Source organism: Pelophylax lessonae (genome assembly GCF_965119305.1).
Source record: "Pelophylax lessonae genome assembly, chromosome: 7".
NCBI lineage: Eukaryota > Metazoa > Chordata > Amphibia > Anura > Ranidae > Pelophylax > Pelophylax lessonae.
The window spans coordinates 61,045,156-61,065,891 of NC_138774.1; the positions used below are offsets into that span (position 1 = coordinate 61,045,156).

The window sequence follows — 20,736 nt, forward strand, 5'->3', positions numbered from 1 at the left end:
AGAGTTGATATCCGGCAGTCTCTACAGGGGGGGGGCAGTGCTACAGTAGGATCAATAGGCGATAATAAAGAAAGATAAAAGGCTAAAATAAAAAACAAATGCAGCCACCACCTCTAAGGATTGGTAGGCTGCTATATATTTTAAATTTTTGTTTTTGGGGTTTAGATACACTTTAACCGCTTGCCGACCGCCGCAAGTACATATACTGCGGCGGTTAGCCCCATGCAGGCAAAGTGACGTACCGGTACGTCACTAGCCTGTGAGCCAATAGGGGGCGAGCGTGCGCCGCCGGAGGCGCGCTCCCGTCCCCGTTCGTTCACGGATACCTCCGCGCGAGTGACCGGCGGACCCGATGTCCGCCGGTCACTCGCGATCATCAGTTACAGAGGGAGAAAGGCAGGCAGCTAATGTAAACAAAGCCGCCTGTCATTCTTCCCTGTGTAACAGCAGAGATCATACGGTCCTGCTATGTAGGACCGTAGATCTCTGCTGTTACATGAAAAGCCACATCCCTGCACAGTAAGAAGCACGCCCTTAGGGACATACTTAACCCCTCCTTCTCCAATAAAGTTAACCCCTTCCCTGCCAGTGTCATTTTTACAGTAACAGTGCATATGTATAGCACTGATTACTGTAGTAATGTCACTAGTACCCCCAAAAGTGTCAAAAATTGCAGTCAAGGGTCCGATCTGTCCGCTGCAATTTCGCAGTCCCGCAAAAAAAAAGATCGCCGCCATTACTCGTTAAAAAAGAAAAAAAATGACAAAAATCTTTCATTTAGTTAGTAAACGCAATAACTTTTGCGCAAACCAATCAAAATACGCTTATTGCGATTTTTTTTTTACCAAACATATGTAGCAAAAAACAAATTGGCCAAAAATTTTAAAAAATTTTGATTTTTACATTTTTTTGGGGGAATTTTCTATAAAAAAATGGAAAAATATTGTTATTTTTGCAAAATTGTCGCTCTTTTTTTGTTTATAGCGCATGATCAAAAAATCGCAGAGGTGATCAAATACCACCAAAAGAAAGCTCTATTTGTGGGAAAAAAAGGACGTATTATTTGTTTAGGTACAGCGTCGCACGACCGCGCAATTGTCCGTTAAAGTCACGCAGTGCCGAATCGCAAAATAGGGCCTGGTCAGGAAGGGGGTAAAATCTTCCGGGGCTTAAGTGGTTAAGCAACGATAACTGCATGATACCCCTCTGTGTTTTAGGTTCATCTATGCTATAAATGGCCCCCTAAAGGACAACAGGAGAGGCTGATCACGTGGCCACATTACCTTAAAAAAGAAAAATGCACATTTATGTGATTTACAAATGTGCTTAGTGGTTAACTTGATTTGGGACTCCTAAGAGGAACACTAAGCACATTTGTGAATCATTTGTAAATTTTTGGGTGTAAACTTTTTTCTTTTTAAGGGCCTTTCTAGCCTTTTGTATTTAAGGGACTGTGAGTGAGGTGGATCTTCAATTTTCATTACACATTTAAAAGGTTTGTCTGGTTCTGATTTAAAGTATCCAGTTAAAGAAAATGGGAATTCCTTATTTGTTTTGAAAAAAAAATAGTACTGTATAATTGTGTAATTTGGGTTTCAATTAGAAGCAGTTTTATCTCAGCTATATATTCCCGTTTAGCCATGCGTAAACCTTTTTTCTCCACTGCCAACCTGCTTATATATGTTCTCTAATTACTAATTTTGTGATTCTTCAGGACAGTACAATATGGGAGGAAACCCAGCTGTGGAAGTCCGGAAGATCAGAGAGCTTTTGGAGATAAAAAAGGGCCAAAATGACCGGGAGCAGTATCTGGGTAAAAAAAAAAAACAATCATCCAATGGGGTACCATTAAATCAAGACTGTTGAGCATTTTCCTATAGCAGACAAAGTCAAATAATGAGTTTAAAGTACAACTAATACCATGGTACAGGTCTCATACTTACCTTCAGCCCCCATCCAGAAATCATTACTGTAAGGCCCAGATAAGAGCTGCACAGACTTTCTTCTGAAAAATGGATGCTTCATATTGCACTTGATTACTTAAGGCCACCATGACTACAGCTTTCCTCGTTTACAAACTTTTTTATTCGGTATAAAATGGGGGTACAAGTAAATACAGCACATCCATAATAATGCATTGTAAAAAGGTGGAAAAGGTATAAAATTGATTTACATTTGAATGATAAAGTTGCTGAGTGGGTTTTTAGAAACATCATAATAGATACCGGTATATACGGATAATGTGGTCTAAGTGACAAAGAAAACATCCATACTGTATAAGTAATATAACATACTGTAGATTAAATGAACAATGTATATTTTGTTATTAAAAGGTCAATAATAGGAGTAAAGCTAGTTATTTGTAGTCTGAAAAAGAATCTCAGAGTGTTTGAACCAAGGATTCCATTTCTTGTTAAAGAAGTGCATAGAGTTATATAGAGTATGGAATATTTTTTCCATGAGGTTAATTGTATTTACTCTCGCTTTTAGTTGGTTGATAGGGATTAAGGGAGATTTCCAGTGGAAGGCAATAAGCCAGTGTATGGCAACACTTATTTTTTGGATGAGTCTCCTATGTGGCATAGAAATCCCTGGGATGGGCGTAAATAATAGACAGTTGGTTAGAGAAAGGTGGATATGGTTGCCAGAGATTGTAGAAGCATAATTTCCCAGTTGACCCCAAATATAAGATATTTTCTTGCATTTCTAAAAAACATATGAGGGAAAGAGCCTAGGGATGGGCATCCTTTAAAACAGACTGGGGGAGGGAGCGCATGCACAGCTTCTGGACATGGCGGACATGTGAGGACTGAGCTCCGGACTCCGTCTGCTCTACGTGACCCCCGCTCAGCTACTATCCGCTTCCACAGCATCGGGGTTAGGCGTTTTCCCTTTTTGAGACCCACGGGTACCCCATGGGCAATAGGCCAGCAAAAGCACGTCTTCTACCCTCGCAATCGGCCATAGATCGATTCCTTACTAGGCCACAATCCCCGGCCTCGCTTACACCTGCAGATCATTTTGCCTCCATGAACCCCCTGCTTAGATTTGAGGGCACCCGCAGCAATATGCCAGCTACACTGGCTATCTCGGGGTCTCCCTTGCCTCCCACACAGGCAGTTTTAACCCCTGACATTCTGTATGAAAAGCTGCAGGCTTTGCTACACCAAATAACAGGAAATATAGCAGCAGAGGTGGGCAAGATCTCTCAGGAGCTGAGTGGGGAAATCACCCAGACAGGCGAACGCAGGGATGCCTTGGAAAATAAATTTGATGATCTTGTGCAATATGTACAGGTAATAGAGGAAGAAAATTCAGCTTTGAAACGCTCGGTCTAACAATTGCAATTACAGCAGGAAGACTTAGAGAACAGGGAACGGTGACAAAACCTCCGTTTTTGGGGTCTTCCAGAAAATGTGGGCGACAACAATCTTCGATCATATCTACAAGGGCTTTTTAACACACTAGCCCCCACTATTGCGGACATTGACTGGCATCTAGATCGTGCCCACAGATCCTTGGGCCCTAAACCACCTGCAGGAGCAAGACCTAGAGATGTTATTGTGCGATTCCATTACTATGACAGTAAGGAGGTATTAACCTTGGCCACTCGTAATAAATTGCAGATTGAATACAAAGGTACTAAGATTCAAATATTCAGTGACCTATTTCCTATTACTCTCACCAAGTGGAGGAATCTGCGTCCTATCACTTCCCATCTTGAACAGCATCGAATTCCTTACTACTGGGGATTTCCTTTTTGCCTGATTGTCACCCGTGATGGTACCAAACATAGTATACGAGATCTTCACGAAGGGGATGCTTTTATAAAAAGCCTGGGTTTTCCCCCACTTCCTGAGGATAAACTGCTTCTACCACATCAATTTGGGAGATCCACTCCTACTACTCCTAGCCGGCTCTGGACCCCTGCTAAGGGGCAGCTGAAGAAGTCTGCATCTACTCCCCAACATGCATGCATTCCCAAGCCTCCCACCTGATGAGACATGAGATGTTTTTGTCTCCTCTCCCCCTCTTGGCTCTAAGCCTCTTTGGCCTGGACACCAGTTTTAATGTTCTGCTTATTTGGGCAGCTATTCCCCTACCCATGGGGCTTTGTTGTTTTTTCTCCAAGAAAAAACGTTGTGTTTTGATCTTGTTCATTTTTGACTCACATACTTCTCTGCTGGAGAGCAGACGGGTCCGTCCTCCTGAGTCCACATGTCGGAGGTTCCCATGTTTCCCTACCTAGTCCAAGGCTGGACCCTAAAAAAATAAAATAAAAAAGCCTCCACCCGCACAAAAGGCTCTTGCTGTCTGCCTGCTCTGCCGCGTGACAGTTATTAAATAGCTTAGGGGCGGGGCCACCTAGCAACACCACCCCCTGACACCCCCTCGTGACGTCACCGACTGGTGCATGCTGTATTGATGTTGTCACAAGGGGCTGTGTGGATCTTGGGGGGGGGGGGGACACCACGCCATTAAAAAAAAAAAAAAAATTGGTGTGAGGGTTCCCTTTTAAAATCAATATAAGACCTAAGGGACCTTAAAATCCGTACCAGACCACAATGTTTTCTTTTTGTATTGAATTTGTGTTCAAAACTTATCCGATGTGTGATTCAGATGCGTTCCCATAGAAGGCAATGAGCCTGGAATTTGCATCTGAGCCGCACTGCAGTACTTAAAAAACGCGCAGAACTCTTTAAATTTACAGCGCATGCGCACTGCACATTTAAAACGCATCCAATTTGCATATCTGTGAACGGAGCCTTAGGAAGTGCCACTATAATTGATATTGCTACACCGAGTGGTTCATTATTGTCTGTTTACCTTGCCTATTTATTATTATCTGTGTTGATCTACTACCTATTTCAACAGTGTTATTGAAATCCATGATCATTGCCTTTACTTTGTGCTGGGTATTGTTGGTGACCATGTTACTGAACATTGTCTGCCTAAGCCATGTATGAACCTAGAACAGTGATGGCGAACCTTGTCACCCCAGATGTTTTGGAACTACATTTCCCATTATGCTTACCTACACTGCAGATTGCACAAGCATCATGGGAAATGTAGTTCCAAATTGTCTGGGGTGCCAAGGTTTGCCATCACTGACCTAGATTGTCAGAAGGGTCGAGGTGTTTGCAAGGTCAGGGCAGTTCCAGAGGACAAGCATCATTCAGCGGCCCTTCCAGGGGTAGCGCTACACTGACAAGGCTCAAAAAAAAAAAAAAAAAAAAAAAAGCTTATGGCTTGACAGCCATTATAATGAGGCCAATGTTCCTTTCTCCTGCACAGATATTTATGCGTTCGGCCTGGGTGATGACATCAGCCAGGATGAGCTCAATGATATTGCCTCCAAAAAGGATCGAGAGAAACACGTCTTCCAGATGGAAAGTATAGATGCGCTGAAGAAGGCCTTTGATGAAATAATTGGTGAGTCATTTTCTGTATCATCTATATAAAAGGAAATGTGACCAAGAAATGATCTTACCTCATGATGTTATCAAACAATAACAAATTGCTAAAACTACCGGTATGTAAGGTATACGCTATGTTGTTAAAGGGGGTATCTGGGTAAAAAAAAAAACATATTTAGTATCAACAATACATGCACGTTTTCCTTTGTTTTTTCTCTTAAAACAAAAAGATACAATCACAGAAAATTACAGTACCTGTTGATCCTGCCAAAAATTAAATGATCCCCACCACTTTGTGTACATGTAGCTGCAGGGCAGGGAATCTCCCTTCTTTATGTCAGCATGGGGGAACTGCATGGTTGTTGTAGTGTACTCAGTTTCACATGTGGGTTAGCACCACCTCATGGCTGGTGGCCAAACTACTTCACTGGGGCCCAGCATACAGAAGGATAACATCCAGTGACACCTGTCCCGCCACTGACTTCTGAGACACTTTTAGAGGAATATTGCTTGCCACTGATTGTCATCCACCACCTCTTCACAACACACTTTACTCATTACTCGGGTTCAGTCCAAAAATTAAAGAAGGGAGCTACCACACTTATTTTGCTATCTCTCACACACATGTGGTTCCAGGCCCAGTCCCTAGGAGAGTTTCATTCCACAGTGGGCCCTAAAATAGGGACATAGCCACTCAGTGCAGTGTTCTAAGTACCAAGCCACCACTGTCTACAGAACCTCCATCACCAGCCACCACCGATCCCTCTCCCAACCTTGCTGTACCTCCTTGTCACTCCTCACTTAAGCCCCGGAGGATTTGGCTGCTAAAAGACCAGGGGGTTTTTTTCGATTTTTTTTTTTTTTTACTGCGTGACTTTAACGGACAATTGCGCAGTCGTGCGACGCTGTACCTAAACGAATTTGACGTCCTTTTTTTCCCACAAACAGAGCTTTCTTTTGGTGGTATTTGATCACCTGTGCGATTTTTTGATCATGCGCTATAAACAAAAAAAGAGCATCAATTTTGCAAAAATAACAATATTTTTCACATTATTTTATATGAAATTCCCCCCAAAAAAATGTAAAAATCAATTTGTTTTATGCGACAGTACATATGTTTGGTAAAAAAAAATCGCAAAAAGCGTATTTTGATTGGTTTGCGCAAAAGTTATCGCGTTTACTAACAAAGGGAAAGATTTTTGTCATTTTTGGTGTTTTTTTTTTAACGCGTAATGGCGGCGATCTGCGATTTTTTTTTTTTCGGTACTGCGACATTGCGGCGGACAGATCGGACCCTTGACTGACATTTTTGACACTTTTGGGGTTACCAGTGACATTACTGCAGTAATCAGTGCTATACATATGCACTGTTACTGTAAAAATGACACTGGCAGGGAAGGGGTTAACTTTATTGGAGAGGGAGGGGTTAAGTGTGTCCTAGGGGCGTGATTCTAACTGTATAGGGACATGGCTATTGGTGTAAAAACAAAGATCAAAGGTCCTACATTTCTCCCTTCACCGGAGCGATCGTAGTGTGACCGGCGGACATCGGGTCCGCCGGTCACACGCACTGACTTGTCAGTGAACGAGCCGCAGCGGGCGCGCGCCTGCCCGCAATTGGCTCTCAAGTCAGTGACAGGCGAGTGACGTACCCATACGTCACTCTGCCTGGCCGGGGCTGACCGCCGCAGTATATAGTCGTGCGGCGGTCGGCAACCGGTTAATAACCTAAAGTGTTAACTAGTGTTGAACATTTAGTTCTCCAATTCTCTGTAAAACACACTCTGTTCCAAAGTAATTTAGACCAGATAACTTCTCTTAACCAGTATGTGGGTAGGGCAGGGGTTGTGAAGTGGTAGTCACGTCCTCAATGTTTCCCTTCTCATGGCCAAGCAAGGGTCACATGAGAAGCCTGCCCCAGGGTGGGTTCTTCTGGGCTACGCTAGACACTTTGAATAAGGTCACTGCCCTTCACATGGGGTACCTTTATTTGAACAGATGACCGAGCTCTAGTAAACTCGTTTCATCTAAGTATACACCACCACGGTCACTGATGCATTTAGGAGGGACCTGCTCCACCTGTCCACTGTATTACTGATATGTCACTCTCAGTAAATATATGGGATCTGTGCACCTAGCGCTGTCTCCATGCGTGCACTTTACTTAACTCTTCCTCTTCTGTACCTGTGTACAGGCAGGGGATCTCTGTGGAGCTGATCTGCTCCCATTGCTGTGGGAGACAGACCACTCACAGAGGGAGTGCCGACAAGTCCTCCTGCAAGAGGCTATCGCACCGGTCACATGTACATGCTTACGAAAGGCTGCTAGAGAAGCCTTCATTACCCCTGGTAACCACTGATATCTTCACACTGTATTAACCCTTGTACCATTATCCTCATACTCCAATTTGCTTAATTGACCCAAACTGTAGGCTATGTGTGCCAGTTACTTGCATTGCACCCCTTACAGCGTGGCAAAGGCCCCTTTCACATGGGGCGGACTGCGGCTGCGATCCACTTGCTCAGCAGGGGATCTCTCTGCTAATCCCTGTTGAGCAGGCTGATGACAGGTCCATGTCTGCTCCACTCATGCAGAGCAGACACAGACCACTCTTCTCTATGGACAGCCAGATGTAAACGGACCACCTGTCTGTTTACACCCGACTACCATCCGATCCGATTCGTATACCGAGCCGTCTGTTTTTGGTGGATCGGATTGGATGTAGGCGGGTTTAAACTGACACATGTCCATTTACCCTTGCTGCTCCTTAACCACTTAAGCCCCGGAGGATTTGGCTGCTTAAAGACCAGGGGGTATTTTGCGATTCGGCACTGCGTGACTTTAACGGACAATTGCGCGGTCGTGCGACGCTGTACCTAAACGAATTTGACGTCCTTTTTTTCCCACAAACAGAGGTTTCTTTTGGTGGTATTTGATCACCTGTGCGATTTTTTGATCATGCGCTATAAACAAAAAAGTGCGTCAATTTTGCAAAAATAACAATTTAACATTTTTTTATATGAAATTCCCCCAAAAAAATGTAAAAATCAAAATTTTTTAACATTTTCGGCCAATTTGTTTTATGCTACATATGTTTGGTAAAAAAAAATCGCAAAAAGCGTATTTTGATTGGTTTGCGCAAAAGTTATTGCGTTTACTAACAAAGGGAAAGATTTTTGTCATTTTTGTTGTTTTTTTATTAACGCGTAATGGCGGCGATCTGCGATTTTTTTTTTTGCGGTACTGCGACATTGGGGTGGACAGATCGGACCCTTGACTGACATTTTTGAGACTTTTGGGGTTACCAGTGACATTTCTACAGTAATCAGTGCTATATATATGCACTGTTACTGTAAAATTACACTGGCAGTGAAGGGGTTAACTTTATTTGAGAGGGAGGGGCTGTGTGTGTCCCTAGGGGCGTGATTCTAACTGTGATTGGCTGTGGCTTGAGCTGTAGGAACAATGATCAACGGTCTTACATAGTAGAACCGTATGATCAGTGTTTCTACACAGGGGAGAATGACAGGCGGCTTGTTTACACTAGCCGCCTGCCTTTCTCCCTCTCCCCCGATGATCGCTGAGTGACCGGCGGACATCTGGTCTGCCGGTCACACGCGCGGGGGGGTCCGTGACCGCCGGCGGCGCGCGCTCGCTCCCCAGAGCCTCACAGGCTAGTGACAAACCGATACGTCACTCTGCCTGTGAGGGGCTGACCGCTGCAGTATATGTACTTGCGGCGGTCGGCAAGTGGTTAAAGAAGAATGGACATTCTGATCCGGTCCACCTGAAAAATTGACAGGCGGATTCGATCAGAATGTCTGTGTGAAAGAGGCCAAAGGCAAAGTTTCAAAAGCTTTACTAAATAACTTGGCATGGCAGTCAAACAGAGGCAACAATCTTTCCCTAAACTAACTGTAGTGCTACCCCCATAAGGGCCACTGGATTTTTGGGTCTTCCTCCCCCACAAAGTCAGGCAACAGGAATTTTCACACTCTCTCAAGGGCCTAATAATCAGATATTATTATAATCATATATTCAGATATTGTCATTAATGTATAATGACAATATCCCATCAATATCAAATAAGCAAACATTACTTTCTTTCATAAACAAAAAAAAAAAATAAAAACTGTGTTCCAGTCCATGCGAACAATATCAGGGCACAAATACTGTATATACAATGTGTTCTTGAGAAAAACAGTTTGCTGTTAAATGTGCGCTCTCACTCCATAAATAGTGAATTGGTTGATTATGAAACACCATGTGATGTCTTCCAATATATACACTAGCAGCTCACCTTCACGTATTGGCCTATGTGTTAAATAGGTCAAAATCACTTTTTCCAATTTAATGGGATCAATAACTGCATAATATTGATGGAATATTGTCATACATTGAGAAAACATTGCTTTATGTTTTAATTTGGAACACATTCACAGTTTTTTTCTATATAATTTTATCCAAGGGGGTGCCACCATTATTGCTAATGTGCAATCATATGTTTAAAGTTTTCTAAGGTATCGCTGCGTTTTCTTTCTTTATTTTTTGCTTTGAGATGTGGGAACTTATGTGAATGCTGGCTACCACCCATTCACTTGATTCATTTTCATTAGATTAGGGCTGGCCATACATTATCCAATTCTCTTGTACAATTTTCATTTTGATTTACCAAAACCATATAATATGAGGTCAAACCTAAACACTTTTAGTTTGTATGCAATCAGGCAGGCATTTGCACTACATACATAGTTGAAGGTAAATCTAAAGAAAATTGTTTAGAGTATAACCAGTGGTTGCTCAATTTTATTTTCACATTTTGTTAATGAAAAATCACTGCCAGAAAGGTAGATAATAGTATTATTGAGCGCAGTTTATTGCTGAGATTTTTGTTCTTGTTTCTTTTGGTGCCGCTGTCAGGACACAGTGCTAATATATTGGTTCTTCATTTTCCCCCTATCCTTTCAGATGAAAAAAGTGCATTTGAGATGTGTGGGCTCTCCAAGGATCACTCACAAGAAGATATAAAAGATAATAATGAACAATTTCCATGGATTGCCAAACTTACAATCACCGTAAGTAGGGAACACTAATTTCTTGCCCAGACCAGCAATGATGGTTAACCATGTAAAATACTTTTGCACAAATACATGTTTAAGGTCATTAAAGAATTGTACATGTGTAAATGTGAATACTTTAGGCACATACTTTATGCAGGATTTTCTGCTAGCTCTGTCAGGGAGAACCTGCTTTCCATGCAGAAAATAAGCATATGCCGGTGTGAATGAAGCCTAAGGCTCCACGCACACGGGCAGAAAACACGCAGATTTTAGAGGCATTTTCTTTTTTGCCTTAAAACACAAAAGGAGAGGTGGAGCCATGACTAAAGGGACTCAGGTTCCTATCTAAAGCTGAACTCCATGTTTGATCTTTATTTAGGGGCTGACTGGCAACTTTTGGCCCAGGTGGCAAGTACAACAAAGAGGCCCATGGTGCAGCAACTCGGCCCCACTCCCACTCTCCCTCTTCCCTGCCTCCTCTCAACCCCTTCCCAGGCTCAAGCTCTGCTCCTGGTACTCTCTGCTCACCTCATGGTTCGGGGTGAATAGCGCCTTCGGCACCAACTCCGGATTCCTGAACTGACCAGCAGGGGGGTGGCCGAGGGCTGCAGGGGGGGAAATGGAGCGGTTTAGTTGGGGCTGGCCAGGGGAGAACCTCTGGTTGGGCAATGAGTCGGCCTCTGCTCTGACATGCAGTGCATCAATGCCGGGAGGTGTGGCCTGTGTCCTGTACCTATTCGGCACTCCAAAGAACACTGGTGGGGACTTTTTACTCCTCCTCCCAGAAAGCTTTTAGGCATGTCTGCAGGGCCAGTGCAATGCTTTTGTCTACTCAGGTGAAGGTGCATTTTGCTGCCCCCACCACGATATGGCATACACTTTATTTGCGCTCCGGTCTGTGAGGGGGCAAGGCTATGCATTCCCTGCTTCCCCTTACAGGCTACAGGCAGTTGGCAGGTGAGGCAAACTAAAACCTCCACGCTGTGTGCGGTAGGAGAGAGGGCGCAGCATTATGCCGGGTACTCACAGGAAGATGTTTTTTCGTTCAACCCACATCTGACGTTAGTACAGCTATCTCCCCACTGAGCTATTGTGTTCTGACAGGGGGACCGCCTCACCGCTAGGACACAAATTGGCTGTAACTGCTGATTGGATTCTGGTTTTCCAGCATGATTCTGAGACTGGCTTCTGTAAGACAGGGAGCTGTACACATGGTCCAAAAGTTGGATGATTCCTGCTGAAATGACCATTTTCGGACGATTTTTTGGCCCATGTGTACCTGGCTCAAAGTGGTTGTAAAGTTAGACGTTTTTTATTCTTAATGCATTCTATGAATTTAGATGAAATATCCTTTTGTGTGTAGCAGCCCCCCTCGGCCCTCCTAACACTTACCTGAGCCCATCTCTATCCAGCAATAATGCAGGAGTGTCTCGGCTGCCCAGGACTCTCCCTCCTGATTGGCTGAGACGGCAGCGTGGCACCATTAGCTCACGCTTCTGTCCATCAAATTCAGTGAGCCAATGAGGAAAGAGAGGGGGTGGGGCTGGGCCGCGGCTCCATGTGTGAATGGACACAGGGAGCTGTGGCTCAGCTCGGGTGCCCCTATAGCAAGCTGATTGTTGTGGGGGCATGCAACAGAAGGGAGGGGCCAGGAGAGCAGAAAAGGGACCCGAGAAGAGGAGGATCGGGGCCACTCTGTGGAAAACCATTGCACAGAGCTGGTAAGTATAACATAATTGCTATTTTTAACTAAATTAAAAACAAGACTTTACATTCACTTTAACCACTTGCCGACCGCCGCACGACTATCTACGTCGGCGGTCAGCCCCTCACAGGCAAAGTGACGTAGGGCTACGTCACTAGCTTGTGAGGGTCTAGGGAGCGAGCGCGCGCCCCCGGAGGCGCGCTCCCGCTCCCGAGTGGTCACGGACCCCCCCGCGCGTGTGACCGGCGGACCCGATGTCCGCCGGCCACTCTGCGATCGGCGGGGGAGAGGGAGAAAGTCAGGCAGCTTGTGTAAACAAGCTGCCTGTCATTCTCCTCGCTGTATGAGAGCTGATCACATGGATCTACTATGTAGATCCGTTGATCACTCTGCATACAGCTGAAGCCCCAGCCAATCACAGTTAGAATCACGCCCCTAGGGACACACACAGCCCCTCCCTCTCAAATAAAGTTAACCCCTTCACTACCAGTGTATTTTTACAGTAACAGTGCATATGTATAGCACTGATTACTGTAGAAATGTCACTGGTAACCCCAAAAGTGTCAAAAATGTCAGTCAAGGGTCCGATCTGTCCGCCGCAATGTCGCAGTACCGCAAAAAAAATCGCAGATCGCCGCCATTACGCGTTAAAAAAAAAAACAACAAAAATGACAAAAATCTTTCCCTTAGTTAGTAAACGCAATAACTTTTGCGCAAACCAATCAAAATACGCTTTTTGCGATTTTCTTTACCAAACATAGGTAGCATAAAACAAATTGGCCGAAAATTTTAAAAAATTTTGATTTTTACATTTTTTTGGGGGGGAATTTCATATAAAAAAAAGGGAAAAATATTGCTATTTTTGCAAAATGGACGCTCTTTTTTTGTTTATAGCGCGTGATCAAAAAATCGCACAGGTGATCATATACCGCCAAAAGAAAGCTCTGTTTGTGGGAAAAAAAGGACGCCAAATTCGTTTAGGTACAGCGTCGCACGACCGCGCAATTCTCCGTTAAAGTCACGCAGTGCCGAATCGCAAAATACCCCCTGGTCGGAATGGGGGTAAAATCTTCCGGGGCTTAAGTGGTTAAGGGAATGGGAAACCTTTATTTTAAAAATTCGAATTTATAGTAAGTGGCTGGGGGATTTAAATTTTAGCACCCCAAAAAAATACACAAAAAAATTCCATGTGCTCAGATCCACAGGAATAAAACCAGAATAAATTAAATCTCTAAAACATATATATAAGCCCAAAGGTTACCAATCTGCCAAAGCCGCAAACACAGTGTCAGTCAATTGATTAGGACACAGATAGCCCCAGCAGAGAACCACAGTAAGGGCCATTTCACACTAGGAACTGCATTGGCTTCACATACAGTTCTATGCAGTACGATTTCACCACATGCACTAATTTTTGAAATGCACGGCAACCGGATCACATTGTACTGTTGTACCATGAGATCCGCTGCGGGCAAATGAAACTGCATTTGCAGTCTGCATTTGGGGTGTCGTTAACCCTGCACAGACACTCGCAACAAATCACAAGGGCAGTGCAACTGGAAAGCTGTGCGGGAACGTGGCTTTCCCGAATCAAACTCTAATGTGAATGACCCTGAAACTAGGAAGAAGCTCTTCGCAGCCTGGGATGGTGTAGCAGGGAACTGTCTCAGGGCCCATTCACATTGGAAAGTGGTGCGGGAAACTCACTTTCCCTGAGTTTTTTCCTCACTGCCCTCGCGATCTGCAGTGGGTTGTCAATGCAAAGCTCAGGACATCCCAAATGCAGGTCTCAATTGCAGTGCGTTTGCCCACAACTGATCACATAGTACAGAAGTCCTATGCAATCCAGTTGCAGTGCATTTCTAAAAGTAGTGCATGCACTACTTTCCGCGTGGTGCGGTGTGATTTCAGCCCATTTGAAATGAATGGGCTGAAATCGCACTGCACTGCACCCAGATCCCATGTGAATCGCACAGGAACGCATAGCACGAACTTGTGTGATTCATAGTGTGAATGGGCCCTTAAGTTGTGAAAAATAAACAAAGAACCCAGTACAAAATGAGTCTCTAATTGTAGCATAAAACAAATGTTTTTTTAGAAAAGGAGACGCGATCAGTCATTAACCAGTTCCCGCCCAGCCCATAGAGGGCCGAGTGGGCCTTTCATCCCTCCGGGTGGACGTCATATGACATCCTTCCCTTCTTGGCACGCAGCACTGCAATTGGTGATGAGCCGTGTCCCTCGGACACTGCACATCACTGATCAGGGTAAAGAGCCAATGATGTTGCCTCTTAACGATGTGATCAGCGGTGGCCAGTCATAGGTGATTACATGTAAACAAATGCCGGTTATCAGCATTTCCTTTCCTTAGTGTAGCAACGCCCCTTTGACGGCTGCTGGCTAGTGGCAGTTCTTTTGCACTCACCTGACCCTGAGAATTGTCCAACCCGCTGGGCACTTTAGGTTCTGACATTTCAGTGGTAACCTCCAAAATTACACTGACGCAATGGAGATACGAATCTTATTGTTTACTGAATAAAAGGTAAACTAATCAAACGTATTGATAACAAATAAGGTTCAGCAACAACCGATATTGTAGTGTCAATCAGTTAAACCCTACTGTTCACAATGGGACTCAAGAGACCGACCCTGTGAAGATAAATAGTTAACAAACAGAGTATTGTATTCAATGAATAATGTTAACTGACTATTATCATTTCTAACTTGTCAAAGTTGTTGTAATGTATGTTAACCCTGAATACTGACTGAGCCCTTTCTAGAATCAGTGCTAGCAATATCTCATCTTTACTTGATAAGGATCTAACAGGTCCCCTTTAAGGCAGCAAGTATTATAATTTCATGTCCGAGCAAGGCCTTGCGGAATCTTTGCCAGCAGTTGGAGCTCTTATCACTCTTCAGTGTGATATTTGTAATGCCAAAGTAAAGATGTACATGAGATTCTATCTGCAATCAGTGTATAACAGATGTAGGTTTATACTTGCGATTTAGGTTGTCACCAGACACTCTCTTACACAGCAGTGTCCACTTGTGATTATCCTGTTGCCCAGGCGAGGTATCTCCTCACGCTCCTGTGTCACTGGGGATATTCGGCTCTCACTGTTCCAGTCAGTCAGTTCAGCTTTGCCCACTCTGTACTCAGCTCCACAGGATCTATCACCGCTTCTGTGACTACCAGCATCCGCACCTCTGAGGATGGGCCCCCGCTCTCCTTAGGCCGCACTCTCTGGCCTCCGACACCAACCGTGTCCTCTGTCACCCCTCTGACCGATCTGTCCTCCACGAGTCCCAGAAGCAAGAGAGCGCGCGCTCAGCCCAGCAGAGCGGTATATCGGCTCTCCAATGATCCTTCACTCTCCTGTGGCTCCCTGGGAGTATAGTCCCTCCTGCCATCCACGCAACAGTCTGCCTTCAGATCCCAACTATATCTCCCACAATCCAGTTCGTCTATTTCCGGGGGAAAACCCATCCTTCAGTAAGAGCCTTAAAGGAGTACTCTGGCTGCATCATAACGATAACTTGAATATATATACAACCCGATTCCAAAAAAGTTGGGACACTGTACAAATTGTGAATAAAAACAGAATGCAATGATGTGGAAGTTTCAAATTTTAATATATTATTCAGAATACAACATATATGACATATCAAATGTTTAAACTGAGAAAATGTATCATTTTAAAGGGAAAAATAAATTGATTTTAAATTTTATGCCATCAAAACATCTCAAAAAAGTTGGGACAAGGCCATGTTTACCACTGTGTGGCATCCCCTCTTCATTTTATGACAGTCTGCAAATGCCTGGGGACTGAGGAGACAAGTTGCCCAAGTTTAGGAATAGGAATGTTGTACCATTTTTGTCTAATACAGGTTTTTAGTTGCTCAACTGTCTTAGGTTGCTCAACTGTCTTAGGTCTTCTTTGTTGCATCTTTATGATGCGCCAACTTTTTCTATGGGTGAAAGATCTGGACTGCAGGTTGGCCATTTCAGTACCCGGATCCTTCTTCTACGCAGCCATGATGTTTTTAATTGATGCAGTATGTGGTCTGGAATTGTCATGTTGGAAAATGCAAGGTCTTCCCTGAAAGAGACGACGTCTGGATGGGAGCATATGTTGTTCTAGAACTTGGATATACCTTTCAGCATTGATGGTGCCTTTCCAGATGTGTAAGCTGCCCATGTCACACGCACTCATGCAACCCCATACCATTAGAGATGCAGGCTTCTGAACTGAGCGCTGAGAACAACTTGGGTTGTCCTTGTCCTCTTTAGTCCGGATGACATGGCGTCCCAGTTTTCCAAAAAGAACTTCAAATTTTGATTCGTCTGACCACAGAACAGTTTTCCACTTTGCCACAGTCCATTTTAAATGAGCCTTGGCCCAGAGAAAACGCCTATGCTTCTGGATCATCTTTAGATTTGGCTTCTTTTTTGGCCTAACGAGTTTTAGCTGGCACAGTGAATTATGTTCACGACAATGTTTTCTGGAAGTATTCCTGAGCCCATGTTGTGATTTCTATTACAGCAGCATTCCTGTATGTGATGCCGTGCCGTCTAAGGGCCCCGAAGATCACGGGCATCCAGTATGGTTTTCCGGCCTTGACTCTTACGCACAGAGATTGTTCCAGATTCTCTGAATCTTTGGATGATATTATGCACTGTAGATGATGATAACTTCAAACTCTTTGCAATTTTTCTCGTAGAAACCCCTTTCTGATATTGCTCCACTATTTTTCGCCGCAGCATTGGGGGAGTTGGTGATCCTCTGCCCATCTTGACTTCTGAGAGACACTGCCACTCTGAGAGGCTCTTTTTATACCCAATCATGTTGCCAATTGACCTAATAAGTTGCAAATTGGTCCTCCAGCTGTTCCTTATATGTACATTTAACTTTTCCGGCCTCTTATTGCTACCTGTCCCTACTTTTTTGGAATGTGTAGCTCTCATGAAATCCAAAAGGAGCCAATATTTGGCATGACATTTCAAAATGTCTCACTTTCAACATTTGATATGTTATCTATATTATATTGTGAATAAAATATAAGTTTATGAGATTTGTAAATTAGTCCATTCCTTTTTTACTCACAATTTGTACAGTGTCCCAACTTTTTTGGAATTGGGTTTGTATTTATGATGCATGTACATATATAGTAGTCCCAGCTTGGCTACATTAGTGTTGTCATTGTCTAAGAAAAGGAAAGCTGATAATAAGCTTTCCTGTGACAGGGGACTATTACACTGATAATCAAGTCACTGATTATCAGTGCCCTAATGATCAGTGCAGTCTTATCAGTGCAGCATATCAGTGACCCCTTATCAGTGCAGCTTATCAGTGCCCACTAGTGCCACCCCATCAGTGCAGCCCCATCAGTGCAGCCTCTTCAGTGTCCATTAGTGCAGCCTCATTAGTGCTGTTCCCAATAGTGAAGTCTCACCAGTGTCCATCGGTGCAGTCTCATCAGTGCCCATCTGTGCAGCCTCATCAGTGCAGCCTATCAGTACCCAAAAATTAAGAAAAAAAATACGTACTTGCAAAATTATATACGCCGTAATTAAGATGAGGGAAGATGAAAACACTGCACTGGGATCAGAGGGAGGAGAGCCAGCTAAATTACACATAGAGATACCGCTTGAAGTTGAAACGCTGGCTGCTGTCAAACAAAGTCCCGCCTCATGGACCGGCTCCTATGATAGATGAAACACTAGTTCAATTCAAAGTTACAAATGTGCTGTCTATCATAGGAGCCGGTCCAATAGGGGGGACTTTGTATGACAGCAGCTGGCATTTCAGCTCCAAGCAGTGTCACAGTGGGAGATCCTCACTCTGCGCAAACCGGCCAGCTCCCCTCCCGATTCCTCCCTGTGTAGTGTTTTGTTTTCATTTTCTGGCAGAAACAGTGCAGCCTTTTTACGGGCCAATTGCCTCCCTACCCCCTGGCCCAATCTGCACCTACCTTTATTGTATAGGTATATTGGTCCAGCTTATCAAAATGTAAGTATGTATATCTCATACCTGATGAACTGCTGGGGAAGCGGACAATTAATGCAGTAGTTGGTGCTACTACTGTAATCACCACTATGTTCTGTATCCTGTGCTGCCCCACTGCACACTGACTAGTCTACTGGGGAATGTTTGTTTTATTGTTCTCAATGTGTTAAACTAAAAAGCCCTGCAAGTTTAATACTACTTTGAATTGCATTGGATAAAACTTGTGTGATCATCTTCCCACGCCAAAAACAATTGTGCCTATTTGTTTGTCACTGAAAATTCATATGTAGAGCAATGTAGACGCATAGTTGGACAAACCCTGATAATCTGATCATTTAAAAAAAAAAGCCACGAGACAGAGAGCATTAAGCAGGTATTATAGGAGGTCGCTCACTCTGGCCATTTTATCCTTCCAGAGGCCGGCAGGAGTGGAGAACTGTAAAGGATCCATTGTTACCAAAAACTTCATCCTGACTGCTGCTCACTGCTTCCACCTAGATGATCAGGCACACTTTGTCACTGTGGAACTAGGTAAGTGATGCTGTAGAAGCTGCCATGGTGGTAACTTTATGTACAGAATAAATAAAGGAGAACTTCAGTTAAAGTGTTACTAAACTCACAACAGTAAAATCAGTCTGTATATGCAGTAAAGTATGCTTGTTATACTCACTGTGGAACCTAAGAGGTTATTTGAGCCCATTGTGTAAAAAGGCTGTCTGATCCTGTCTTCTCTGAACCTCCCCTTCTTCCACAGTATCCAATCCATCTCCTGACCTGAGAGTACAGAGCTTTGGGGGCACTCTGCACATGCTCATTTTGTCGTGTATTGCTAGAGAGTATTTTCTTAGGAGGATGCATGTGATCAGCACAGGGCCAATCAGAACTCTCCAGACAGGGGGTCATGCAGCCTCATAGGACAGTCAGAGGAGAATAAAAACTCCTCCTAAAAGCATTAACCAGACACTAATAGGGACACACGGACACAGTCATGCTGGAACAGAAAAGGGCCTTCTTCAGTTCAGAAGAAGTAATAAATGCTCAAATCAATGGTCAGTGGAAGTTATAAATGCCCCAGTGTCAGTTGTCAGTAGAAGTAATACATGTTCTTGTGTCAGTGGTCAGTAGAAGTAATAAATGCCCACGTATCAGTGGGAGTAATAAGTGTTTCCGCTTCAGTAAAGGTAATAAATGCTCCAGAATCAGTAGTCAGTGCGAGGAGTGGTGCACCATCATTGGTGGACAGTGGAAGGAAGCCCCATCATTGGTGGACAGTGGTCAGAATATAACGACCCATTGTTGGTGGTCAATGGAAGAAATGTTGCCTCATCATTTAAGGTTGGCAAGAGGAATGAAGCCCTTTCATTGGTGGTCAGTGGGAGAATGCAGTCCCATCATTTGTGGTCAGCTGAGGAATGTAGCCCAATCGTTATTGGTCAGTGAGAGGAAGGTAGCCCTATCATTGGTGGTTAGTGCTCAGACTTTTCTGCTTAGCGTTCTGAAAGAAACCATTTATTTCTGCACTTTTAGATGTTATTGTGTTTATGATGTACTTGGCTTTAAGCAAACAAGTCAGAACTGTAATGAAGGGAACTGCCATTGATGACTGTTTGAAGTTACAAGCTCCAAGGCTACAATACTCAGTAAAACCCAAGCAAAGAGAGCAACTATCTGTGTATCAGGTGTTTCAGCTTCACTGGCTGCATGGATGCTCAATAAGCAGTGAAGGTAGGCTAAAAGATATTGGCCTTCAGAACCTGTACATTCACAAACAAGTCAGCAGTGGTAGCTCCTAAATTTCCATCCTGAAGGTGTTAATTCCGCTGAAAGAAGTCATATTCTTTTTGGATGTCTCAGGTCCATCCGACAGAGCAAAAGTTACACGGAAAGTCAAAAACATCTACCGCCATCCAAAATATGACCCCAACAGCAAGAGAGATAAGAATATTCCAAAATCCTTTGAATATGATTTGGCTCTTGTTGAATTGAGCCAAAAGATTGAGTTTTCTTCAACAGTCAGGTATTTTTTTCTATTTGTAGAGAGTTTGATATTTGCATGAAAGTAAACCCTAACAATGAACTTCTCTTCTTTGTTGCCTTTTGGTCCTTCTAAAATATAGCATTGAAAGTGTTTTTTGTAATGTCTGTTGTTCAAAAAACAGCCTGTTGTATTTTCCAGAAATCTTGTAAGCTGTGTACAAGGAGGGGCAATAAAGATGTGGAGGGGCTTTGAAGATGTGGAGGGGTTATGGACATGAGGGGGTTATCGGGGATGAGGAGTAAGAGTAGCTGAGGAGCGTTATGAAGATGCGGAGGATGAAGGAGATCAGAAATGGTTATAAAAACTAGGATGGGTTTTGGAGAGGTCTGTGTTCTTTGTGATCCATTAAAAATAAAATAGGCAGGGCTGACACCATAGGTTTGATAAACCATGGGTGTACATCATTAAAATAGCTCAGATTGTGACGTATTGAATTATGGATTTATCTTATAGCGGCCATATTTTTTTAAGGAGTCCTGCACCACCTACTGCTTGGCACACTAATATG

General features: G+C 43.7%; 1 protein-coding gene across 1 annotated transcript in view; it reads left to right on the plus strand.

The window, feature by feature from the left end:
* LOC309559769 (complement factor B-like) overlaps nt 1-20,736 on the plus strand; it is a 190,574-nt gene that overhangs the window by 115,088 nt on the left and 54,750 nt on the right. The window contains exons 9-13 of the mRNA XM_082263204.1: nt 1,715-1,813; nt 5,296-5,433; nt 10,386-10,492; nt 18,607-18,721; nt 20,045-20,207. Coding sequence (XP_082119330.1) covers nt 1,715-1,813; nt 5,296-5,433; nt 10,386-10,492; nt 18,607-18,721; nt 20,045-20,207 — 622 coding nt within the window. The remainder of the gene's footprint in view (nt 1-1,714; nt 1,814-5,295; nt 5,434-10,385; nt 10,493-18,606; nt 18,722-20,044; nt 20,208-20,736) is intronic.